At 37.0% G+C, this 27,813-nt stretch overlaps 1 protein-coding gene across 1 annotated transcript; it reads right to left on the bottom strand.

The window, feature by feature from the left end:
• MTMR6 (myotubularin related protein 6) lies at positions 1-25,664 on the bottom strand. The gene is made up of 14 exons (XM_026065900.1): positions 24,649-25,664; positions 23,051-23,167; positions 20,940-21,102; positions 19,484-19,641; positions 18,568-18,696; positions 17,335-17,469; positions 15,959-16,091; positions 11,604-11,713; positions 10,369-10,494; positions 9,815-9,864; positions 8,712-8,912; positions 7,876-8,010; positions 7,670-7,796; positions 1-5,874 (listed from the first exon to the last, which is right to left on the bottom strand). Exons 1-14 carry the CDS (start codon positions 24,760-24,762, stop codon positions 5,614-5,616), a joined length of 1,959 nt encoding a protein of 652 aa, XP_025921685.1. The 5' UTR covers positions 24,763-25,664; the 3' UTR covers positions 1-5,613.
• Positions 25,665-27,813: the final 2,149 nt, after the last annotated feature.

Genomic DNA, 27,813 nt, shown 5'->3' with positions numbered 1-27,813 from the left:
TTAGACTGGTGATATTAAGATAGTTTTATTTTAAGCTTTATGGACTTTCAAAACAGGTACAAATAAAGTACTCATTACAAAACCATTTGCTAAAGTTTCTCCAGCAATATACATCAAGCATGATCCCAGCACAGAGATGTGACTTTTACAGGAAGCAATACATGGAACAATAAATGGTAATACAACAGCCGGTCTTTCCAGATAGATTACAACGAAAACAGTTTTCTTTCCCTTTGCCACATCCAGCATTTGAATATATATTTTTTTAAAATAGCCACATCTGCAGTTAAAATGTGGAAAGTAAACTGTGGAAGTTGAGAGGCACTCAGAAGTCCTGAAAGAGAAAAGAAGCAGTATTTTTCAAGTTCACTAATTCAGGGGTAAAAATCCCTGAGAGCCAGAAAAGGGACAAACCAGTTTTCTTTGATGGAAAGATGTTTGTCAAGTGACATTACTGACAGGCAGCTGTAAAGATGAGCTACATGATTGAAGAGCAACAGTAGGACAAAACAAGCAAACCAATCCAGGTCTAAATGTAACACTAAATAAATAGGAATTTATGGGGAAGGATTGGAAAAACTTTACAAGGAAAGCTTTCAGTAAAGACCTATACAGAAATACAGGAGATGTGTGTGATAGCCTTGTCAAAGATGACAAAGACTTTTACAGTACATGTCAAAACTATAACCCACCTTAATTACAAACAGTACATAACTGACCTCAAGACTTAAACTATAAACATGATTAAAGAATATACTGCACCCTGACTTCAATGTCACCACCAGGACATTCATTATTTGAAGCTAGTACATTGGAAGAAGAAAAAAAATCCTTTTTTTTTAATTTATTGTTTGTTGTCAATGTAGAATTGCTCAGGTACAAGTGTTTAATAAAACAGGTCATTTAATTCTTTGGGGCCTGGAAACTGATCTCAGAAAAACTGGGCTCTGACCTTCTACCTCAAATCCCCAGGCTGCTGCTGGACATCAAAATAGCTCTGCTGCTTCTACTTTTCATGGGTAATATCCCAGCAGGGTTCTGTTCCTTGCTACATACTGTGACAAGGGTCCTGACTATATCCTTTCTTTTGCCTATTGTGCATACAGAAGTTGCACCATTAAATTATGATGCTGCTCTAATTTTCAATGCTTTTCAACAGGTAAATGTACCAAGCTAATTAGATCAAACATAAGGACATCCTCACTGTTCACTCAGGCTGATCCAAGCCTTCAGAATAGTGGAAGAAAACTGCAATACTTCCCAGGTTTTGGAAAATCCAAGGCATTGAGAAGCCCTTTGTATCTGAAAGACAGGTATCAAGCACCACAATAAGCAACACCTGGAGAAAACAGAGGGTGGCATAAATGGTGAAAGTGAGTCAAAGTAGCCTCCAGTCAAATCTAAAGATCTAATCCTGAAGCTTAAAATAGTTTCATGACCACTACAGAGTCCATGATCAGCCACAGGTCTGGAACTATTAGCAGCTAAATACAGAGTATGCAAAAATCAATCTTTAGGTTCTGTCCTAAAGATCCAGTAATGTACCACTGGGAAGGTAYGATGTAGTTTGAAAGTCAAAACATCATTAAACTGACTAGAAAGCAACTATTTTTCTTATGTGATGCCCTCACCCTAGCCATACTTGTCCAAGAGGATGGCAGGACTTCCAAGAACACAGGGCCCATCCTATCAATATCCATTATTGTTAAGATGGAATTTATTTGTATTATTTATGTCACTTCCTTAAGAAGATAGTGCTTAAGCCAAGCTACGCCAGCCCCATTTCCCCTCCTTCATAAGAGAGCTGGGGTGACTGCAAGAACTGTGCAGCCATTATATGCTCAGTTTACCAGTGTGAGAGTAGCAAGTTCTCAGAGCTTTTCTGATGTTTTATCCTATCAGATAAAAAGGCATTTGGAAAACCACAGAGAAAGAACACACCACTTTTCCCTCAAAGTCCCTGAAAGTTCTCCAGGGTGTTTATACTAAGAGACACATTGAACCATTGTAGTTTGATGTAGTTTGAATAACTTCCCCTCTAAATCAACATTAAATTAGGATGTTTGCTCTATGTAAGATATAGGAATGGGCAGTTCTACAGAAGGACTACTGCTCCACTTCTCTAATGGACCTGCTAGACTTCAGGCTTTTGCCCTAGATTTAGGTCACTAGTAATCGGACATGTGTGGAAAATGTACAGGCTCAGTTCAGCGTTGCCTAATTAATTTCTTAGTCTGTTGATTTGGCAGTTGTCCTACTGAACAGAACAGTTGGATATTTAAACTTGTATTAAAGAGGACATCACCACAATAGCTAACTTCACCAAAATAAGCTCAACTCCTTCTGTGCCAGTATACTTTAAAATAAAGATTTAATATTGCCTGGAGTACAAAGTGAAAGCAGTTCTAGTTGCTCAGGTGAGACTAACAGTTTTGTTAACTAAAAGGAATAATTTCTCTTCTAGAGCATTCAGACAAAAAAAAAGCAGCACCACACAGCACAGCTTAAAACCCAAAGATGTTACCAACATATTCTCCAAATGAAACAGAATTGACAGGTGCCACAAAGTCTTGCAACAGATGAAACAGAATCAGCTATAGCAAATTAATACCTGGGACATTTTAGTCCAACAAACTGGTCAGTGCACCGAAAGTTGTAAGGCCACAGCTTAAAAGGGAAAGAATTCTGGGCACTGTTCTGAGCTGTAACAGGCACCTTTCAATACTGTAATTATTATAAATGTTTGAAGAGTAAAGAAACAACCATGCAGTGAAATAAGAATTAAAAATTTTTTTTGCTCCCAGAAGACTTCTGCCACAGCTTTTCAGTCAACTGTTTTTTTTGTTGTTATTTTTAAACCCTTCTTGAAAGGCACAGATCAGTCCCCACTGAGCCGAGTCCCAGCCATCCTGCCAAGCTTCATGCCGGAGCTCACTTTGCTACCATCTATTGACTGTGCCACAGGTCCCATGTGCTTTAGGTAGTTTTGGCTTAAGCCTAAACAGCAAACGAGAAGAGACAGCTGGCTCTCTGCAGGAACTTTTCTCACTGGTGCCCCTGGGGGCTGAATTGGCAGAGCTGTCTGGACTTTGTAAGAAGGCTGCTCTACAGAACCACCTTATAAAACTCTATTCATTTATTCACTGGAGTAAGATATTTGCTTTGAACCAAGAAGTATAATATTTTTGACGATGAAAAGCATTTTGTGCCTGAGCAGATAGTTTTTAATGACATTTTAGGGCTGGCTTAAGATGTTTACCTTGATTTAAAAATAGAATAGCATCCTGATTCCTTTTTTACTAAAAAGTGAACTCTTCCAATAAAAAGGGCCTGAAGACTAAAACAAACACACTTTAACATTACTGAAAAGGAACAGAACTTCTCTTTAAACAACTGAGTATCCCCGTATAATAAGGCTTTTAAAGGAAAAACACATAGCACAATACTTGCAAAAAAGCTTCATATAATCTTTTGAGTCCATAAACTCTAAACAATAAATATGAAAAACAATGTACATGGCACACAAGAGCAGTTAAATATTAAGACAAACAAGGGAAGTGATAACACCTATACTGTCAGTRATAAATTTGTTTCACTAGTATGATAAAACACAAGCAGCTTAATACACAAGATGTTTTGCAAAGGAAAACCACGGAACCAAGTTGATACAGAAGGTAAAGGGGGAAGGAAACAGCAAATAAGGCACAAAAACCTCTTGCTGCAACCCTGTAAGGCACTACACGTGCAAATGTGAAACTCAATCAAAACCTGTAGTGGAAAAAGTAATATAAAGTCTAGATGTGTTTAAAGGGCTGGATAATGTACTTTAAACATGACATTACTCATTTCTGGAATAAAAAGACTTTTATGAATCTTTATTTACATTTATAGGCTTTTAAAAAATTAATTAGTGAGATGGGCAATTAAAACTCCCTAATACAGGGGTCACAGTTAATTTCTCCCAGCCAGCTTCAAAAGTGCAACTTGACTATGACCTATGACTGGCCTTGTTAATAGAGTCCTGGATCTAATTTGGGGCAGAGAGAAATGCTGCCAATTATGTCAAGTTGTGTGTGGTGCACCAGCATTTTTAACTAAATAGACTTTAGGGATTAGGATGAGAATAAACTCATTTCATTTGAAACAAAAAGTGATTTAAATCCAGAGATAAAACTGGCAGCATTAATCTAACGCCATACCTAAGGATCCTAATACCTAAACTTGTAGTTTATACCTCTACTTAAAGACTAGGCACTCACATTTTTACTTCTCTGCTCTGTTTTCAAATGCTACTGCCCAGAAAATCTATCATGCGAAGCAGACTTGGGCAAAACCATCTCTCTTACCAGGATAAGTTATAGACACAGAATTAAGCTTAGATACACCAAGTTTTCTCATGTCCCAGGATTTCTGCTGCATTCTGCCAGAAGCAGTTTTTGTCCTCTCTCAAATTACAAAAAAAGAATTTCCAGTTTGTACTGAAATTGTTTAAGGAAAGTCAGAAGTTTTACAACATAAAAGGGAGACTTCACTAATAATTGAAATTTTTTCCCAATCAAAAATTTAGTATGAGGCACTCACTTTCTCATGAGCATCAGACACGAGTGAAACTATTTTTTTGTATCTGAGGACAGTTGTCAGCAGACTACACTCCTAGACCTTTTGCTTCTGCTGCTCTTGGAATCCGAACAATTGCACAGCACACAGTAAACAATCAGAAGGAAATTTAACTGTTCAGTTATTGGCTACGGGTTTTTTTTGTTTTTTGTTTTTTTAAATGATGTGCTTTACTCTTTACTCTTCACTGTTAAATATCAATGCTTATGATCACACACATGAATTATAGCCTCACTGAATCTCAGCCAGTCTAAGCTGCCAGAGCGCAAGATCTGGCCCATCTATTATATTTTAAACAATAAAGCAATTGGACAAAAAAAGAAAGTTAACATTCGTATAGCTATTTGCTGTCAGGCTGCACCAGCTTAGGCGTGCTTCATTCCCTAGAACGAGTCCTGCTTTAAGGAAAGAACAAATCTGAGCAAGTACAATAGAAATAGTCAGGTTACAGGCTGCAGTAGTCAAGGACAAGGATATTACTGATCAATAGGTTTAAGGCCAACTAGTTATGAATTGAAATATGTTGTACTTTTTCATGGCACTCAATACACTGAAATTTAGTAGTAGGTGACATTAAACAAGGGTATACATATTTATATGGTATGCAATATATACATGTAGCTTCAGTTCCTAAAGTAGAAAGTGCAAATTTTCTTGCCTAAATAAAGTCAACTTGTGAAAGACCACCTGTGTTTTCCTATACTGAATATTATAAGAAATGTTACCATCTTAATCAATTTAGTGCAAACTGATGCAAGTTCAAAGACATACCACTCCTTTTTAGTCACTACTTACCAAATGCCCCTTCTTTTAAAATACAGCTACTTTTTTTGTGAAGAGAACAGCAAACACTTTACAATTAGCATGCTGTTCTAGCCTACATTAACAAAACTTGCCAATATACAAATCAGGTTTTGGTCATGCAGCACAGACCCATCCTCACAATAATCCATCTTTTATTTCAGTCTGGAAAAGAGAAGCCCTGTGCCAGATCAATTAACAGGTCATCCTGGCCACTCCATACTCCAAGCTGACAACGGCAGGCTCAGCTTTTGAGAACTCTTCCATGAATTCACTGTAGCGATTGTCTGCTGTGTTGCTGCCCTCTATAGTTCTTACAGAGTCATTCACAGGCATCAGTGGCTGCTCCTTCTTGAAGCATGGAGAGGTTTTCAGTGCCATGGGTGCAGGAGGGGCAGACTGCAGAGGCTCCTTCACAAGGACTGCATCTGACTGACTGTTTTTCCGCTTTATTTTCTGAAATATAGACAGTAATTACTAATAGTAAGCATCACTGCTTTACTGATGACACTCTGCTTTGAACAGAAGTGAATTTACTACTTTTGCTGTCCAATTCAACCTCTGCAGAACCCTACATTACATACCCTAGATTAGATATGTAAAAGGATTATTACATGTTAGGCCATTGTGTATGACAGGTTTTTTCCACTGTTTACAGCAGATGCTACAAGCACTGTATGCTTAAAAATGCGCAGCTGAACAGAAGACAGAAAGGTTGCCTCTTAAGCCAGTCCATAGAGGAGGAGGGATTTCTCCAAGCTTGTTCCTTATTTGCTTGCTAACAGGATAGGAATACTTTCTGCAGTAGAGCAGAGGAAGACAGTCCTCAGTATTACTAGCAAGCAGCAAGCCAGCAGCAGCAGACTAGGAGTCTCTTAAGACACCACAGGTTCATAGGTAAACCTTTTCTCCTTCCTAACATCTTATAAAGACTTAGATCTGAAAAAAACAGAGTTTGTTCAAATGCAGGAAGCCACTGAAAGTTGCTAACTAAAAAGCAGGACTGGAGAAAAGGACTTATCCTGCAAGTACACAGCAAATGGAGAGGACAGCAATTGGGAGCTTGCACTAACTAAATTTTTTTCTTGACGATGTGTTTGTGCTCTATTAAAACCTAGACCGGGTCCAGAAGCCCTTGGTGTCTTTTAACACACTAACTTTGAGAATGAAAATAGCAATAGAAAGGCCTGCATCAAGATTTCAAACAGCTTGCGGTCCCTTCTCATCAATTCAATTGAGGAATGTGGGCACAGGTAAAGTTAACACTTTGGAACAAGGTTCTGCAAAACCGAAGTTTCAGTTTTGAGTTTTCATCTTGCTGAATTTTCACCCTGCTTTATCTTGCTTTTCATCTTGAATTCTCATCCTGCTGTATCAATTGTTTAAAAAAAATTTAAATATACAGTTAAGACTTGAGACAGAGTTAAGAATCAGCTTAATAAAAATCTTTCCTCTTAAAACAGCTGTACTTGTTCCACCTCCCCAATGTAACATGCACAGGAGCTGGCCATTGTTGTCGTTTGTTGCCACATAAAAATAACACTGGTATTTACCTTAGAACTTTGAATTTCTTAAAAGGTAATATTTTGAAGTCAGCACTTTGACTATAATGAAGTGTCAATTAAATGCAGCTCATTAATTCATACTAGAATAAAATGAGATACACTGCATTCAGTTCCTCTGGCTGTTTACTGTAGCAATGTGATAAGTCATCTCTAGAAAACTGATCTCTTTATGTGGATTTAGCCCCTAGAGACCCTGCCTTCAAGTAAACATTACAGTGTATATGCCCCATAATTATGGTGACTTGCAATTGCATGAACCTGCATATAAGTTGAGAAGGACAAAAATACATAGTGTCTGCATTTTATTAGGTATGAAAACAAAATATTTCTGATCTCCTTAGTTTAGCCACACAGCTGTAACAGATGGGTGCTTTGTTATCTCAGATGTTTCACATGAATTTAATCATTATAAACTATTCTGAGTGACACTTTGGTAGTGGGAACAGTTTTACATAATACAGTTCATCAGGAAGGCACAGTAATTTGTGTTTATGAGCATTGACTCTATAGCCTGGCATACAGCATAGAAACATACAGTGAAAAAGATCAGCTCAGTATTACACAGAACAAGTGCTGGGCCATACAATGGTGACATTCATATGAAAGCCAGAAGCATTATTACAAGGCTATAAACATGAATTTGAAGAACAAGTCACAAGTAAGTACACTTATTTGGTAATACTTACAGCTTCCAGTTCTTTAATGTCTTTCTCCAATTGTTTATTTTGTTCACTCATGTTCATGATAAGATCCAATACAGATTGCCTGGGATGCATACTTCGATCAAACTGATGGTACATATTTCTCCAAAACCTGCACGTAGCAGACAGCTTTTAACTATTCAGAATAATGACAGAATTGAAGAAAAGATACTGTATTAATTCAAACTTACTTAAAATTGAAAGACACTGTGTTAGGCTCCAAAAGAGTTAGCTCTGGAGAAAAATCTGGATTATACAAAGGATTTTGATATTTCTTTTGTTCTTCCAGAAGGAATGGCCACAAGGAATATGTCTTCTCTTTAAATCTTAAGGTAAGAAGAAATCAAGGTCAAGACAGACTGCAAGTAAAAGCCCAGAATGTGTTCGACTCAACGTAATAAATCCATCACAACTGCTTTTTTAAAGTTACCAGAATAGTTATAAATTTTGAATGAAATGCTCTACTCAGTTCTATCCAACGTTAGCATTATGCCAGGAAGAAGTCAATCTTACTGTCAGTTTTAGAACTAATAGTGCTTATGCTGTGCAAGTTTTGCCTACTTGCAATAAATGCTTTTAAAATACAGTTAAGATACAGATGAAGTGATAACAAATTTACAGATATTTTCTAATTGAAGACATTTGGAGACATCCTGCTCTTTTTTTACTGACAGGAAGTAGTCTTGAATAGGCAATAATTTTAGGGTTAACTACAGATAAGGTTAGGGGAGGGAATGAGGTGAAACTTCCAAATTTAAGCTTACCTGTTTTTAGAAAAGAAAGGAGGGGGAAGATACTATGACTTGCCCTATCAAAGGGGAGTATGGATTTTCTCCCAAAATTAGAAAAAATGTCTTCAGTATGCAAAACCATGAGGACCACTGCTCTTCCCTAATGCAGTTCAACATCTGTTTTTGTACTACCTATCTTGTCTCTTTACTTTTATTCAGAGCCCCCCAAAAATAAGATCTATAGTTGTTCTTCATTTATCAGAATAAGTGAGACACATTGCAATAAGTCTACTTACTTTAGTTCTTCTCGCTCTTTTTGGCAGTTTCCAAGGAAGTTTCCAAACTGACATGAATGGACATGTTCATGGATCTGAAGAAGGAAAGCTTCATTGTACTCAAAGCCTTGGGGAAATTGCTCAGTCAGATTCCACACACTTTCTAAAAACTGGGTGAACACTGGTGAGATTTCTTTTGGATCACCATCCAACTGACAGCACCTAAAAAAGATTCCATAGACAGAGTGAAATAGTTTAAAGCTACAGACAAAAAAAACACAACAACAAAAAACAACCACAACCACACACACACACACACCTAGTTGCACTTGCCTTTAACTACTCTACATCAATTTGACACTAGTTTTGGTTTGGAGACTGAGTATCTAASTTAGATAACTGGGGCAATTTTTAAATAAGTCCATATTTTAGCTACTTCTCTGATTTGCACTACATCTGTATTCAGCACAGAAAAATCAACACAAGACAAAATTAAGAGGCTCCTTTGTTGTCTATTATTTCCATAGTAAACATTTGGAGTATGCCAGCTAAAAGTAAATTAATAAACAATATATAGCAGCAAGGCTATTTTTGTAGATGGTATAAGTCAGATCAAGAGAAAAACAAAGCTCTGAACATAGAGACATTTAAAGGTAGGCATTATTTCAACATTAAAAGTAAAAGTAAATACAAACTCATTTTAAAAAGATCACAACTTTAAAACTGTGTTTTATGTTGCTTAAATGGCTAGGAGGTAGCTTTGGATTGGTCTTGCATTTTCTAGGCATATGTGCAGATCCAGCAGCTGTCGTCAACATCTGAGAGCAAGATACCAGTAGCTCAAGAAGTATGTTTGTACTATAAAACAATTATCCAATAGGTATCTGAATAAGTAATAATACAGAGTGCATTGTCTATTGATAACAGCCTACTCATTGCAGAATTTCTAGCAACACTGCAGTAGTTTAAGTACCATAATTCCATAAGCTCTTTTTTTTTTTTTTTTAAGTATACATGGACATTAATATTTATGTAAAATGCTGAATCACTTTTACTGGAATATTTATCCTCCAGTTCACTGCGTACATGTATACATTTTTCTTTACTGGAAGAACATGAACTACCTGTCAGAGAATTTGTGCCCAAAAGAGATCCAGTCCTTCTCTATCAAGACCTAGAGGGGAAAAAAACAAAACATCCACAATTAAACATTATTAAATCTTACATCTACAGTATTACCTTCACAGGTTATATACTGTATTTTCAATCTGAATCAATTAACTACTGTAAGAGCAAGTATTTGTCACTTGGTAGGTCCTTTACTTTCTTGGAAGACGCCTTTGCAACAGATTCTCAAAGCACTGTTTAGGTCAGTTGTCAAAATTTAGTTGTACTAAATATGAGCACATTTCTAAAACCAGTAGAACAAAATTTAACAACAGATTGACAATCAGATGATAACTACTGTTAAATCAGGCTTACTTTAAACACAGTAAGCAGTAAGACCTCACATAAATGGCTGCAAGAGGTTTATAGCAACTAATTTGCAATTAACAAAAAAAAAAAAAAAAATCAAAGTATGGGAAAAATTTTAGTATTGCACTCCTGGTACCATAGTTTACCTTTTATGTCCTTTGATTTACCAAGAAGCAATGCAATAATACAACAGCATGCTTACCATGAATCCTTTAATTGTTCTGTAATAGGAATCTAGTAAGAGAGCTCCAAGGGAACAAACTTGGGAAGTCCTATCCCAGCCATCTGAGCAGTGCACCAATACACTGGCACTCTCAACTGCTATTGCCTGCAAAGTAAAACACCATTGTTTCTTAGTAAATATTCAAGACTGATGTCAGAATTTAGCAAATAATTACAAAAGCTACATTTATCCCAAACTCACAGCATAGTCCATTTTAAAACATACAGAAAAATATGAGGAAAGATTAAATGCTAATTAGAAAGCTATGAATTCTTCTCCAGTGAAATGAAAACACCCTATAAAGAAAAGAAATACCTTGTGCAAGATGGCAGTGGAAAGTAATAGGGACCTCTACAGTGGTTCCCATTTCTCTTTCTATCCTTTTAAAACTAGAAATACCTTTTCAATGCACATTAAGAAAAAAGCACACTATTCATTACAGATCAAGCTGGATGTAGAAAACAAAAAATACCCACTGTTAATCATTAAAAAAGTTAAGGACTAGGAAGTGCTCACTAGCTTCAACTAAGAATTCAAATCCTGTCAACAATTATTTGGTGGGTCACCTTTAGGAGAAGCACCTGTTTTTAACGTAAGTCCTGTTATTTCAGCTAGTGAAAAAGACCCAGGCTTCTCCCCACGCCCTCCAAAAAAAAAAAAAAAAAAAAAAAAAAAAAAAAAAACCACCACAACCACCCACCCAACCACTTTGCTTCATAGATACCTGGCAAAGGCAACAGTTCCTTTGAATTTTTCATAAACAATCCCATTTCCTTGCCAAATAAAGTCAGCACATAACCATTTTGATTTCTCTACAATTAGTGCCTCAGAAGCTGTTTTTCAACATACACTAAGCAGTTTCCTCCACCTCCCTTCAAATTGGTTAGATCTTTTACAAGTACCCAAAAGAACCAGTAGCATAAAAGTCCCTTCATGCTTCAGTAAAGGGCCCAAACAGCATTCAAAAAAACCCCAGAACTTTAGCTGGCACATTCAATAACTGCAATTATTAGGAAACATGCAATACTTGTACACAGATATATCTGATATGTTGTTTTATTTCAAGCTTCTCCTTCTCTCCAAAAAAGGACAGTAAAGTGAACTAAAGACGACTGAATTTATGGAATTTTACACTTCAAACAATATTAAGTATAATTCTGCCAGGGACCAAGTAAACTTGCCCTCACCAAAGAAAGGAGCAGCATACAAGTTACCTTGACTAGGAAGACAGCAGCATCCAACACAGCTTTGATGTGACGCAGCCATCCAGAATTCTCCAAACCAGACAAGAAGTCATTGACAGATAAACCCTTTGTACCACTGACTGAAAATAAAATAGAAGAGTTAAAGCCCTAAAAAGTTGTAACTACCTATATTCTGCAGTGGAGAAAGGGTATTGGAAACAATATACAATTATTTAAGTTGATCTGAAATATCTTTTAGGAAAACATCACTCCCAAAGGTTAAAAGCAGCAATGCAAAATATGTTCTCCACCTAAAATTCAACTCCGCAGAACTACAGCAACCATGAATGACAAGAATAAGATTTTTGCATCTTTTTGGCAAAAAACATTCAAGGTAAAGAGACTGGTTACCCCCAATAGGGAGCAATGCCTTGCCTTGTAAAGGAAGGCAACACAAATGCTTACCAGCTTGCCAGAAAGACTTACAGGCTATTATTATTATTATTATGACCAAGTAGTCACAACCAGATAATATATACAGTTCTGAGCATTTAGACCAACAGAGCCGAATCACCTTCTCTCCTCTGTCTAGAGGGTAAAGCGAGTGCAGTACATGGACAGTGATGGAACTGAAAACCATGGAGACTAAGTTTTGTCCATCTCAAAAACACTACAGTTTTGGTTATGATCTCTCCTGTTCTTTCCAAGTGTACTTTGAACCTGTAATGCTAAGGCTAAATGAGGGGGCAGGGAAAGGAAAATCCAGATTAAAAGAAAGCTGCCTCGCAGCATAGCAACAACAGTTATAGAGGTAGACTGTGAAAGTGTTTCACATGGACATTTAGCAATTCACAAGTAAGACAGAACAACCTGATTTTTGTAGGACACTAAATATCTATCAGATAGAAACTGCTTTTTACTAATCATTTTGAGCACCAGCTTACACAGTTTAATATTACTGTTCCAACCACAAGGAACTTCTAGCATAAAAAAAAAAGAAAAAGGAAAGACAGCATTCCCTGGCTGATATAGCTTCAGAGTTGTTTGATTCTAGGAGAAAATTCCTTAAGTTGCTATCTACAAAAGCACCTCCCACTGCCACAAGCAAAAACTATTTTCTGCCAAGCTAGTGAGCCCCAAATAAAAAAAAAACAAGAGAGAGCAGAAAGCTCTGTAGCTGAAAGCTAGCAGTGGAGCCATTCATATACAAGTTGCAAAATAATCTTTATCTCTGGGTACAGGGGGAAGTGAGTCAGTAGAGTGCGCAAAAAACAACTCACCTGAGTCATTTTGTGACTCAGTTTCATGTTCAGTCAAGTGCCATGCTGTAATGAAGGGTACAGACTCCTAAGAAGCCAGTACTCCTGGAGCTTTCCTGTATCTGCACTACATGTTTCTTAGCCACACAAATTTCGGTAGAGTCCCCGTTCATCAGAAGATTTGTAATGCCTGTTGCCACTCAATGCTATAACAAAGAAACTCCCAAATAATAAAGCAGCATTCTTTCGAAAGCCTATAGATCTCTCTCTCATTGAGGGGGAAGGAAGCTAGCAAACCATAGCACAATGGGGTAACAAAACAGACATCAAGAAACCCCTGGACACAAAACCTAATTTTAAAGAGCAGCTTGTAGATATCAGATATCAGTAAAACCAGCAAAAGCTCTGTTCATTTTACTCTGGTCTTTGATGAAGAAGTACTAGCATTAGGCAACAGATTTTCTTCTGAAAAGCCCCCCCCCATGAGGAATCAGCCAAGATACTGACATGAAAGCATCAGCAGTTCTCTCTCTCTCAGCAGTTCTACAAACCTGTTAAATCACAGCCATACATGGCACCACAGCAGGGCAAAGAAAAAAAAATACCCCCCCACACAGACAAAAATCTAGAAAGCCAACCAGGGAAGGGATTGAACAGAGAAGGTTAAGTTACCTAGAGGCATTATTTATTCCTTCACATTCTTACATTCTGCAGTTTATGCTTTACAGCAAAAGTTTGTAATGAAAAAATAAACAGGTTTCCAGCCCTCAGTTTGCTTTCACCTAGGTATTTCTATCAAATCCTGCCTTTGATCAGCATTTCCAGCTTGGTATAAACATCTTGTCTCTGGCATTTTCTCCTCCTAGCTAGATTTCTACAGTCTCATGAACTAAGGCAAAGATAAGAACACATAGGTCAAGCCCTGAGAATTAATTTCCTATTTCTGTGAATTAATGCAGACATTTTAGATTACTTAGTGATGAAATAAACAAATTGCACTAACACTGGTTTGACACTTGCGCTGAAGAATCATTTCCAGTCCCTAATGGTCCCCAAAAGGGTTGAAGATGATTTATGGTACCCACTGGGCAGAGCTGGGGGCGGGGGGGGGGGGAGAGAGATGCTTCACAATAACTATCTTTCAACATGGCTTTGTCTATATGGATCCTATCATAAATACATGCCCTCCATGCATGTAAGCCCAAAGAACTACCTCCTGTGCCAACAAGCATCCTCCTTCACTTGATTGTCCTTATACACACAACTAGCGATGTTTCAGGCAACAATTGCAAGAGGTGACAGGAACCTACAGACCTGGAAGCTGAAGCACAGGGATTGTGGGGGAGGGGAGGGGTTGTTTTTAAAGAAAACTAAACTTGGTTAATACACTTCTGTCATTGACATATGTGCAACAGAACACAGCAGCTGCCGCCTTTCAGATGGCTATCACTGAGCCTCTTCTCAAGTAAAGATTTCCTGCAGAAATGCCATTTCTTGACATAAGCAATGCCTTTTTGCTTATCTAGTGGAATCTTTTCTGACATGTAATAATGCCTTTTTGAATGCATAAAAACTGAACTTTTCTAGATTCAATACCTTCAGTAGTTTAGTCTATGTGAAGATTCTTCCATTAGTGTTGCATAAGCAGACTGAAACACTGCCCATCAGGGGAATAAAGTCATTGTCTCCCCACTGGAGACGACTATTTTAGAGTTTTGTCTCATTGCATGCAAGATCTTTAAAGAAAGCTGAATCGAAGTGAAAGAATAGACTGTAAACCCCCGTAACGTGCTCCATGGTATGGTCCCATTCCAGAAAGATGTTGGGAAGGATTGTCTCACATTCCATTTGCAAACAAACATCTTCTCACTTATTTCGTTAGATTCCGCTGCAGACCAAGAGAGTTTATTGTGGAAAGAAATTACGCTTCTGGTAAACTACAAGATCAGGCAGATAGACAAAGAGCCTAGGATCAGGCCACAAGCCCAAGGAAGAATAACCGTTGTTTGTTATAAATAAATCTGAGGATAGTCTCAGTTACAATGAATCTTGCAAGAATAGGGTCACTGATAGCACATTCCTGACTTGAGAACATTCTGTTCAGCACAACCAGGGGAAAGCTGGTACACAGAAGCTTAGCAGCATTCATCTCCTTTTATGCTATGAGTCTCTCTCATATCAGTGAGGTGATTTGGAAGAAAATGCTATGTCTACAGGAGTCTGAAAGAATCATTTACTGAATGCCTCCCTAGATTTTACAAGCCCTTCATACTAACTTCCTACATTTTTGAGGAAGATATGATTCCACTCCCCTCTTTCCTTCCCCTCAATATCCCAGGAGCCAATGAGTAACAGAAATAGCATCCTCATGTTAGGAGCAGTATTTGAAGGCATACTTGAAACTCAGGACAAGCCACTCCATCTTTTTGTCAGGTTTCAGGGTGTAAATTTCCCTACTAAGAACAGGTAACCTATTGAAAGATAAATCGTATTGACTGTTAAGGGTAAGTAGATTTAGACTGGAAGTTAGATGAAAGCTCTTCTGACCAAGAACTAGGTACAACTAGTGGGGCTTAACGCCAATAGTGGTAGTTTGAACTGGTTCACTTTTCTCAAATGCTATAAAAGATGCATCTATGAGCACAGATGCCACTTGCCAGGCCAAAGAGTTCAAGGTTTGTATACAGTCTACATATGATTACTGTGAGTTCTGTGCAAATAAGTGCTCCTTGAAGCATTGGAAAGCTTTATACACACACATGCAAATCTACATTTTTGTATGTATATGCACTATTTTACACACACACACACACACGTATATATTTAGTTGATGCAGAAATCTCTCTTACAAGATGCTGACATATTTAACCAAGTTCACCCAAGACAGATATGTGCCACTCTACTTTCCTTGAAATAAATCACGAGTCCATTCATAAGGATTTACAGCTTAAAGAAAAAGGTTAAAGGCATGTTGTATTATCACAATGAAGCACAGCACGCTGGTACTAAATGTAGAAGCAGGATAGAATACTGAAATCTCAGTACAGGTTATATAAGCTATTAAAAACTTCAGAAAAGCAGTCATCATATTTTCATATATACTATTATACTACAGTTAGAACATACCTTCCAACAGTTTCTGTAAGCTGGATCTCATTACATGAATATTTTCAATTCCAACAAACTGGAATCTAATGTTAGAGTAGTTGTCTTCATTTTCATAGCCCTTCCCAGCAGCTCTGTTTGCCATTGCATTAAGCTTAAAAGAGCAAATAGAAATACTGAAAACCTGTAATTGACTTAACTTGCATTTTATTTTTGTTAAGAAAAATAAAGCAATTTCAATGCTTGAACTGAAAAGACAAGAGCACATATACTATAAACAGATTCTAATAAAACAGATTTGGCAAATCAACTTAAAAATATCCAAGTTTAAGAAAAGCAGTAAGTACTATATAGACTGCTTGTTGCTTTTTTATATTCAAAACTGACAAATCTGAATTATGCTTTTAATATTTTCCTATTCTCTCCTCCATGTCTCTACAAACAGTTACTTATTTAAAAACATTTCAGAAAGAAGTGATTGCTATACAGTTAACCTAACAAGGAAAAGGGTAAATCCCAGACTTACCATACACATGCTTTTCAGGCATCCTAAAAATACCATCAAAATTTTTGGAAACAAATAAATAAACTGTTGGCAGCTATAAAAACTACAACAATTAAAAAACCTACAGGTGGGACAGTTTCAGTCTATCAATCAGACCAACTGCAGCAGCCTGCTTGTAATAGTTAAGATCCTACAGTGTAGGACTTGCACTTCATATCCATGTTTTCTAGCTCCCATGTTCAGAGCTTTAAACGAAATGAATACCAGTCTAAATGAGAGGTGGCCTAAAAAGTGAAAATTATCCCATACATCACATGATGGCTCAAAAAACAAAAAAATCCATGTGATTCAATCTAATTAGGCAGAGAGTTGAAGTGTTACTTCATAATGTTACAACAGAATTTGAATTTTTCCTACTTCTCCCTAGCGAGACAATAGCAGCTTTCACATAGCATTCACACAGAACACAGTCCTCCCTTCCATTCTAAAATAACCCAACACCACTTCTCAACTATTTGGAATGAAATTCATGCAGCTGGCTTGGATCTTACTCAAAGATGACACTCAAAACAGAAGTTTACAGTCGGCTCTTGCCCATGTTTTAGGGTGGGGATTTTTTGGGTTTTTTTTTTCCTCCTTTAAATGCACCTCCCCAAAAATTCATTGACATATTCAGGCAATTCCAGCTGAGTCCTGAGAGGGGTTCAACTTGTTTAAGAAAGGCAGCATTTACTGCTTGAATGTCAAGGCTTATCTTTACTTTTAAAGAATATTTTGGCCCAAGAGATTTATATTTAATTCTAAATCTTTACAAATCACACATCACAGGTATCCCTGTACCCTTTTCTAAAGTTCAAAAGGAAAAGAAAGCCTAGCCTGTAGAAATACATACCTTTGGCCTGGTGTCCATGACATACATGAAGCGATTTGAAGGATTTGCTTTACTGATTGCTTGCAACATGTGTTCATCTTCCAGGCATCTGGCACTGAAACCTGAGAGAGGTTGACTGCATCTGCAAATTGCAGCCTACCATGGAAATCAAAGAACAAGTTAACAACAGTTTAACGTCTCTATTTGAAGCACTTTCCATAATTCTAAGAAAATGCTTAGTCAACTGGTTTCATTCAACAGACAACAGTACTCGGGGAAAAAAAAAAAAAAGAAAAAGCCACAGCACACATACACAAAGGAATGTGTGTTCCAACTTTCTAAAGATACCACTTGCAGACCTTCAAACAGATAAGGCTTGCAATTTAAATCTAAAGGTTTATCAAAACAACATTTTTCAGGCATATCTACAGGGACAAGGTACCAGTTTACATATTGGACATTCCTATGTAGAAAAAATTAAAAAAAATATATACATAGGCTTGGGAAAAAACACTCCACGAAAATAAAGTACACACTTGGTATAAAATGAATGTTATTAAAGTTTGTTGGTTTTATCATTGAAAGCATGACATGTTAGAGTCTGAAGTAATTTTCACCATGTCATTTTCTATTATAGTTGCATCCCATTTCAGGTGGTATATGGTACATCTTCCAAATAGTATTTAGCCCCAAATGCATCCCCAAATGCATTTACATTCTTCCTTCATAAATTCTTCAGCTTGACAGGGTGATAATCCTGCCCTGCTTTCAAAGACACCCACCAGTTGAGACAGGCAGCTGCTGCCTCACACAAGAAGTCATTTTCTGTCAAACGCTGTAAAACCTGATTTTTTCATTCTCTAGTCTTTTTTTTAACCTTGAAAATGCCTCCTCAAGGAACCAGTTCTGTTCTTTTGGTTTCCCCCTGCCCCCATTTTGACCTAACATTTTGTTCTTGATGTATTAACAAGACAGATCACTTGAAACAAAACTATCTTCAGTTGATCTTAAGGTTGATTTCTGAAAGCTTTAAGAGACTAAACTGATTACTTAGGGATTTTTTTTAAACTGGCTTAGCTTAATTCAGCATCCTGTTAGACACCACTTGGGTTAGCTGTATTTAAGGTTATCATGAGTTGCATCATACTCATATAGATGAGGTAGTATACTTACTTCCTTATCTACTCTGAACTACTGGTAAGTGTTGAGAAATACTTTTCAGCCCACTTGCATTGGAAGGAAAACAGACTATACCTCTTTATCTTTATGATAATAAGATAATACTGGGAATCTTCCTTTGCTTCTGAACTTGGAGCTACCGACAATTATAGGTTTGCTTGCAGTTCTGGGAACATAAAGTTCTTTAGGATAGGTTTCACAAATCTGGAAGAGACAGATGTACAACAGAAGAGTTTTATATACAGGCCACACAATAAACCTAGCACTAGATATATAACCCTAAGCTAATTTTACTGCATTCAATTTGAGAGAGGTTAAGACAAATAACAAAAGACAAAAGGTAAACACCATCATGTTTCTGCATATACATGTAAATATCTCAGGAGAGAAGACAGACCACAGATGAAAAGTGTGAATTGATGTGAAAATAATAGAATCACTCTTGGAAAGCACTGCTATACTAGCATTCACCTCTCAATAACAAAGACTCTTCAGTAGAAACACTAAGAATTTGTTTCAAATAAGATATTGAAAATACTTCCCCCATTGTTTTATTCGCAAACTACAAAATAAGATTAATTCTAATCTGGGAATCAGGTGCACCACCACAGCCACTGCCTCCCCTACCCAGCACTGAAAATGCCAAGGCAGAATCCTTCTCAGCTAGAAGAGCTGTAACAAAATTGCAGAGCATCAGAATTGCTGTGGCTGGATTTCAAGTAAGCAGATTAAAGATGACCTTATACTCCAAGAATGTGTGCACCCATGCACACACTCATGCACACATATTCTCTTCTCAGGCCCTGGAAAAAACTTCAATTAGGAAGTTGTGAAAGGGCCCACTAAGGAGATAACTCTCTCCATCTGCAAATTTTTATCTTATGCAGCAAGCCAAGTGTTTTCATAGTATTAGTGCTTCTGCAGGATGGAGCCTGGGGATGTAGCAAAACCAGATGCAAAGTAAAACACGTTTTTCCATCACAGCCCTTACCTTATAATCACGATTTGCATCAGACAACTGCCAATTGGCATTTGGCACTCCCATTCTTTTATATTCTTCTGCTAGATCAATAAGCTGCCAGCCTTTGACTTGCTCAGATGAGTTTTGTTTTGGATTATAAGAGAAGGCATACAGTTCATCATATTGTGCTAAAAGATAAGAGAAAAGTAAGACTATGTAATGAGTTAGCCCCCAAAAGTGTTGGGGTAGAGATGTAGCACAGCTGAGTCATGTTCAAAAATATTCAAATTAGAAGCAACCTCAGAACACTGAATTACATCTGTTGCTATCTCAGGCAGCCATCCACAGGTCCTCAAATGCACACTCCTACATGTTATGCTACTAACTGTCATTCTATACGAATAACTCCAGTGCTCAAGATACCTAATTCTTCCTGTAGGGTTTTCCAATTCTCCCTTGTGCCCATCATGCCTCCAAATTTACACCACTAGCACTCTAGTTTTTCATGGTGTCTTTAAAAAAAGATCTAGTGATCTTTCCCTAGAAAACAATACTTATTCACGGATTGCTGTCACTAGACGACATATTCAAAGTGTTTATAAAAAGTCTTGAAATTGCCTGAACTGCACAAAAAACTTGAGTCTTCAGGAATTCTCAGAAGTGAAACTGAAGAGACATTTGGTACTCTTAAAATATTTATCCTGCAACTTTTGTGCAGTTAATTAACACAATTCCAGATATTTAGTTAAAGGTAGGTTATAAGAATTTTCTTGAAAGAGTTTGCTCGCAGTATTTCAGCATTGCCATACAGGCAAAACAAAGGTCACAAATTGAAGACTCACAAAATTACAAAACAAAAATGCAGAATTATTAGAAAGCTTTACAGAAACTAAAAGAAAAAATTTTGGAAGTAAGAACAGAAATGTAAATCTCATTCTTTACAAGCAATAAAGTTTAAGTTTCCTAATGGAGAAAGACAAAGCTTTCAAAATAATTTATGATGATTTTCTACTCACATATGACCACATTTCACACCATTAAAAAAATGCGAGAGACCGCATTATGTGACAGTAGTCTATTAAAAATCTAAATTGACAGTGCTACTTTGGCATCAAAATTTCAGCTTTATTTTTAAAACTGCAGGAAATTCATAACAAAAATACCTGTTTAATAGCATTTTATCTATTAAACTCATCAATTATGAGAAACTGTGTGCACTTATCCACAATTCTAAGGATAACACTATAAACACAGGATCTACTGGAATCTCACGTCTGCTTATCCAACATCAGTTGGTTTCGAAAGCCAGACAATGTAACAACTTCCAAATTCACACACAACAGATTAATATCCTATTCTTTTACATACCAAATTCATTTCAAAGACTTCACATAAGGCTCATTTACAAAAAAGAAAAAAAAAAACGTTTTTCCACAAGCTTGTTATCCAGGCATATACTGCAGTCTTCTGCAGTTGGAAGTCTTACCGGTTCTTGACAGCTGAAGCAAAGAGTTGTAGATGTCATGACAATCTCTCTCTCTGGGAACAACAAAGTGAACAATCCTGAAGTTCTTGCACTGGATCACAAGGGGGCAGCCAGAAGTAGTCAAGGGAAGTTTTTCCACTGCAGCGATGTGATGATGTAATATCTATGGCATAGAAGTACTCACAGTATAAGGGTGCTAATGAATAATGACAACAGCATACTACTTCTAGAAGCAGGCATTAGATATCTTAAGCTGTTCTGAAGAAAGATTTTGACTAGTTATCAGTCACTGAGTTAAGAAGAAATCCAAGATTTGCATTTTGGTGTAGCTACCATAACTTGTTAAAATTATACTTATTCTCTTCCATCGTTTTTTTAAGTGTTATCTAATGTTTGTAAGAAGCAATAAACATCCTCCTAAGAACAAAATTCAGAAGTAAAACTCTATTGGGGTTGTTCAGTCCTTTCCTATAACTTTGCTGACAAAGTTAACATCTAATGAGGTAGGGGCCAAATAGCTTACTGACTTTTTTTTTTTTTTAAAAGGTTTATGGGAACATACTTCATAATTTCATAAAACAAAAGAAAGCATCATCAGGGTAAAATAGGAAAAGAATTCTTTAATATTTACAGAGAACACAAATTTTAAAATTTAGAGGAACTGGACCACTACTGAACATATAGTAGAGGACCAAAGATTTTAGAATTCCAGTGTCTGGCATCCATTTTTGCCCATCAGTGTAGTTTATATTAAGCATTTTGTGCATCAGTCACCACTTTACTAGACTCAGCCTCCTAACGTTCAAGCCAGGAACGCAACCGAGGCAACACAAACTGTTCACAGCCACACAGAAGAAAAAGGAGGTAAGAAAAATCTCTCATATATTATCTGCTGAGCTGATCTAGACATGACTGTCACTCAGCTAAGAGCCTTTCAACCACTTTAACAGAAGACGGACACAGTAATGGCTATACAAAGGCCCTCCACAGAACTTTGTAGATCTGCCACACAGATCAAATAAGAGCCTGGGAAATGCATGAGAAAGTAGCAGTTGTTCAACAATCGGAAGAAAGCCAGAGATATATTACCTCAGCTGAACAATATGTTCTCCACAGCATTTCAATTACCTCACTGAAGTAATCTCCTCCTCTCAAATATTGATTAGAATTAGACAGGCATCTGAAAACTATGCTGCCAAATAGGCATTTATGAAGAGTCTACATCTTAAAGAGACATTATGATAATTATACTTGATACTTGCACTAGCATCACAGAAATCCAATACTTAATGTACAGATTTAATCAGAAGTTCACTGTTCTCGCTGTGTAATGCACAGCGAGATACAGACAATGCTTCTGAATCTTTTTCTCCCCAACAGCTCCTTTCATACGAAAGGACAATTTGTTTTGTATAAAATTGTACATTGCATCTAAAAACAAATCACTGAAACATAACTTAACAAAATAAATCAGAATGAGGCATCTAATCAGATAACCAGGACACAGGATTAACGATGACAAATTCTACCTACAGGAAGAAGAAGAAGGAAAAAAAAAACAACACATACACACAACACTGAACCATCCCCAGGGAAATAAGGTTTAGTCCTGGATGAACTTCAACTGTATAGACCTAATGTTGAGCTCAGTCAGGGAGCTGGGCTACAGTGGCAGCTACAACTTGCTGCTTACATGTGTACCACCAGTGCATTGAGCAGAGAAACTAATGGACGTTATTGCACTAGCCACTTTTGATCATACAAGACTGGTACAGTTCATCAAGGGCCTACAGCCCCCTATAGGTTTAAAGAAAAATACCATACATTTGTTCAGGAATACAAATGAAAACTATTTAGAAGAAAACACAGGACCTGAAATAGAAGTGAGAATTACTTTCGACATTATCTGATTTTAGCCACAAAGGTGTCATGCCTGGCATAGCAAGAGCACAGTCTGTAAATCTTTAACTTATTGCTTATGATGCCATAAACAAGGAAAGGGTAAGGAACAACTTATAACTTAAAGAAAAGTTTTAGTACAGATCAGGAAGTAAGAACAAACGCATCTGAAGAACATGTGCTTTGGAGCCATAGGCATTCATTATGCTTACCCAGGTCTCTCTCTGGCTTGACTCTATGAATAACAGATGAGTTGCTGTAAGGTACAGAGTTCCCGTTAGCGACTTATTGCTGGTGCTGAACCTATCTAGTAATTTCACTTGCTCTACCTGTAAGAAAAAGGGGAAGAAGATCAAAACTTACTTTATAGGAAGTAAAATCCTAACTTCACAAAAGTTCTGTCAGTTTTTACAGTAACTTTGAAAATGGTAGACAGCATAAGAAAGCATCTAAGGCCATTCCAGTCAAACTGGTAAGACTGCACTAGCAACCACAATCTTTAATTCAGAGCTAAAATATCCCGTTTCAAAACGGAATGCATAATGCTAGGCTCATGAGAATACTTAATCTATATATGTAAGGTCTGATTTTCTTATGAACTAAAAAGACTCAGATTCAATTGCTACCACTACTATGTTGTTTTTTTTTCCAGTAAAACAGGCAAGAGTATTAAGTTTAAAAAAAATAATAACAACTATCAATTACTAAGCTTGCAGACTGTCTCCCTCTCACCCTCAGTGAAGCAAACACACACATATACAATTTCCTCTTATTTATTAGTATTGAACCAGCTGATCTCAGATCCACACTTTGTTCTTCCCAATGGTTCTCTGTATCTTCATCAGTCATAAAGATTATATCCTCCTGACTTCATTTTTACACACCGATGGTTGTTTATATCAGCCCCAGCCTTAAAAAGCTAGATCATAACAAACTTGTCTCAAAGTGAAAATGAGACATTACAATGAAATGCAAGCATTATAGTAATAAAATTAGAATGCCCTCCTAGAAATTCAAGGACTGTGCTGGCATTTAAACTAGAGATGTTTCAGGTTTGATTCTTGCAAGAACAGATTTCTCCTCCTGCTATTTGATCAACATTATCTCAATCCTATGGAAAAACATTTCTGAGAAAGGGATTTCTAGATATCCTACATTTTATCTGATGTTCATAACTTTACAGGTGCCACAGTTTGCTTTATTTGAAGCAAACATTACATAAACCTATGTGTGAAACAATAGAAAAGGAGCATGGCGAAAGGCTTATCTCCACACATTCCTCTATTTCTTGGCAGCACTGTCTCATTAGCACCAAGCTAAAGCTCTTACTTGAGGTTTGATGCTACTCCCATGAAATTTTGGGAGTTCTCCAAGAATTTACACACCAGTATGACCAACATCCGAAAGAGGTGTCTAGGAGAGCCCACACCTGCAGCACTGATGTTAGGCTATTTGTAATTCATATGTACAAATCCATTATTCATCTACTAAAAGCACATATAACACTAAAAAAAAATTCCTTTTTCAGCTCAGGTATTTCTTATAACCTAGCAAGGTCAAATTTTGTTTCTGAAAATTAGAAAAGCAATTTAAATGGAGCAAATACAATTATCTTCTAGAAACCACAGCTACCTCGACACTCTAGATTTCAGTTCAGAAGACAAAAACCAAAATTACATACCAAAACCTCAAAATAAGCTGTGCGGTAATCAGCAAGCTACCACTGCACAGATACAGAGTGCCTTAATCAATACAGCACAGCCAGAAGACTTCATTTTGGACAGTTCTGCCGCAGCAATTTTTCAGATACCTGGCACTGCACCTCCCCAACAAATTCAGAAGTACACAGGAACTGCTCCAGCTTTGTTACAGCAATACAGCCCACAAAATCCAGGCATGCAAAGCTCCGTTCTCCTCCATGCATCAAGACACTCAGTATTCCCAAGGCTGTAGGTCCATGTTAGAAGAGGATAGGCACCAGTACTCCAGGTCCCTCTTATATAGGGAAAGCTTTCAGAAATTATCAAAGTTTATTTCTAGATATAATTTGCTTAGAAACAACTGAAATGTTTTAGATGCAGCCTTCATAGATGGCACAGTTAGTTAAATCCGACCAAGACAGCTTTAACGGATACTCAGCTGTATACGTGCACCTATTCTTTTGCGCTTTTTAATTGTAAAGCTTGACAAACCCTTAGTTATAAAAATCAACACGGTCTTCAGTTTTAAAGAAAATGGTTTCACAAGGTAATAGATAGAAGACTACTATTGAGTTTTAGCATCTGCAAGCAAAGATCATTTAAGTAGTCAGAAGTAATATTCTGGCAATAACTAGCACAAACATGTTAGTTTTTAAAACATCAAGAATTAGAATAGCTACTTCAATAATAAAAAGAATATTTACTCTAAAGAGCTGTTGAACAGTTTAGCAGAACTATGAGTCATGGATTAAAAAGCAAAAGTTAGATTTGTTTTAATCTTAAAATAGACTAATTAGAACAACAGGAAGGAAAGCCAAAATTACATCTCTGAAATCTTACCTTTAATAGTTCAAGTATTAAATTAGAACAACTACTGACCTTAGAGAAAATTACAGTATATCATTCCAAGATTCTTTTATTACAACTTTATATGACATTTGCTCAAATTAAGAAAAAGGTTTCCCCTTCCCCATTTAAGCCTCAGACTTGCAAACTCAGCCTACAATTTAGCAGTCAAGCTAAGTCCCCTGCTGGAAAACCCATTAGTAGCTCCACTAAAACAAACAGTTTTGACTTTGAAAATACAAATAGAGCTGACTGAAGAAATTCCAGCATTTTATACTACATTTTATTTTGAAATATTTTTAAAGCCATTTTAGTTTTAAAACAACTTCACTGCTGAACCAAAATATTCTTATTTGGATTTCTTCCCCCCCCCCCCCCATTTATGACACTTTCTGAACTGATTTTCTTCATTTATTGCTATTCAGCTATACAAAGTATAACATTCTCAGACAGAAATAACTTTGAGGTTGACCTCCCTTCTAATGCTCAACAAATGTTGGAGAGTTTAGTTTTACATAAAACCTGACTTAATTTCAGGTAGATGTGTTGACACTTCTAAGACAATTTTAGCTTTAACATTTACAGCAAACTGAAGTTTGAGAAGCAATAAAATCTATTTCATCACCATCTCTAACTGATGTGCAGGAGACTGTCATCTGTAGATTTGGGTGAGACTGCAGTGTTATTTCAAGCTTATTTCGCTATTACTTTAACAAAGTTAATAAACTGCAGACTGCAATCAGATTATAAACAGTAAAAAGTCTCGTAAGAGTCAGAATGAACTCAAGCCTGTACATAGACAGAACTTTAAGGGTATCTAATGCATGCTGTGTTTTAGTTTCTTGCTTTCTTTAACTGATATAATTATTATCAACCAGTATATATGCATTTTAATCCACCTGGATATTCAATAACCCACTCAGTTTACTTAAAACTAAAGCAAATATAATACAAATAACATGAGTATTTGGTTGTAAGTAAGTACAAAAACCATCATTTTAAAGTAATAATAACCTTTTTTTTGCATGAATTATATTTTAAATCTCAAAACTTGTTTTCAGATCTTGCTTTTCTCAGCAGCCAGTTATATTGCTATGCTAAAAATTTTTCCAACAGGGCCCCCAATGCATGAAGAAACAGAATTCCTTCCAGATGCAAATGTTAGTGACCTGTAGCCTTTATGGTCTCAATTTCATGTTTGAAACTTCAATAGCTACCCAGGTCACTGAAAGATTTCAGAATAAAAACTAAACCAAAGACAAAATAAATTAGCTATTAAGTGTAACAACACAGTATTAAATTCCAAGAGAGTTTCAGGTTTATAAACAAATGGGATGATAAAGAAACTTTATCTCCAACCTGTTCATTTGGTGTAAGATTATTCCATCCAGTGAACTAAAATGTCATTAAGAGTACCTTTAACAGAATTCCTCCTCCAGTTATAACTAGTTTCATACAAAATATATATAAGCTAATACTCCACAAAATTAAAAGCCCGTTCCCTTATATAATGATTAACTATAAATCCAGTATTTGGAACTGGAATATGACTATTGTTTTTCTCCACACATCTATAAATCTAATTTTTGATCAGGCTGACAGGTCATGGAATTAACAGCTTGACAATTTCCAGCACATGACAGAGAGTGGCATAGTTTTCAGCAGCCTTTGTAGTCAGAGCTATTGAGCAAGATGAGAAAAATAGTGATGAAATCTAATTCTACAGACACTGCAACTTCAAAATCACTCTGAAGGATGATTTACATAAAGAGGAAGAAAACACTTCTGTCTATTTTTACCTCTTTGCTATAAGTGTAAAAAAAAAAACAAACTAAATTAACAACAGAAAAAAAATTCAGGAAGATCCAGAATATCAACACTAATTTTTCTGAAGAGCCTAACAAGCATCTCAATATTGCACATGTACTGATAGCTAGCATTCACAACAGCACTAATCAGACTCTTCAAAGTAAAAAAACATACTATGTTCTTTTCACAAATTGTTTGTGAATAAAGCTAAAAACAACAAACAAACAAACAAAAAAAAACCAGCACGGAACTGCATCCCGAGTACAAAAAGCAACGACGATCCTCCCTCAGCCGGGCGCCCTTTCCTCTGCGTATTGCTCCTTTTGTTTTTCCCCCTCCACACGCGTTGCCAACCCTGGTTACCCACCCCGAGAAGGTTTTTAGCGTGCTGCCGCTATCAGTGGAGACGGCTGGTTCCGACGAGGCCTCACGGGGCTGCGAGGTCCCCGGCAGGAGCCCTCCAGTTCCTCCGCCGCTCGGCGCGGCGCTCGCGCAGCCGGGAAGCCCCGGAAGGGCAGCGCCAGGCCGCACCGGGCCCGGCAGGCCCCGCCGCCGGCACTCAGGGCTCTGCGGGCACCGAGGGGGCCCCAGTGGCCCGCGGCGGGTCCCAGCGCGGCCCT

The sequence above is a fragment of the Apteryx rowi genome, unplaced genomic scaffold, assembly GCF_003343035.1.
Source record: "Apteryx rowi isolate R43461 unplaced genomic scaffold, aptRow1 scaffold_233, whole genome shotgun sequence".
Taxonomy (NCBI): domain Eukaryota; kingdom Metazoa; phylum Chordata; class Aves; order Apterygiformes; family Apterygidae; genus Apteryx; species Apteryx rowi.
This window is presented reverse-complemented; position numbering and strand designations above follow the sequence as displayed.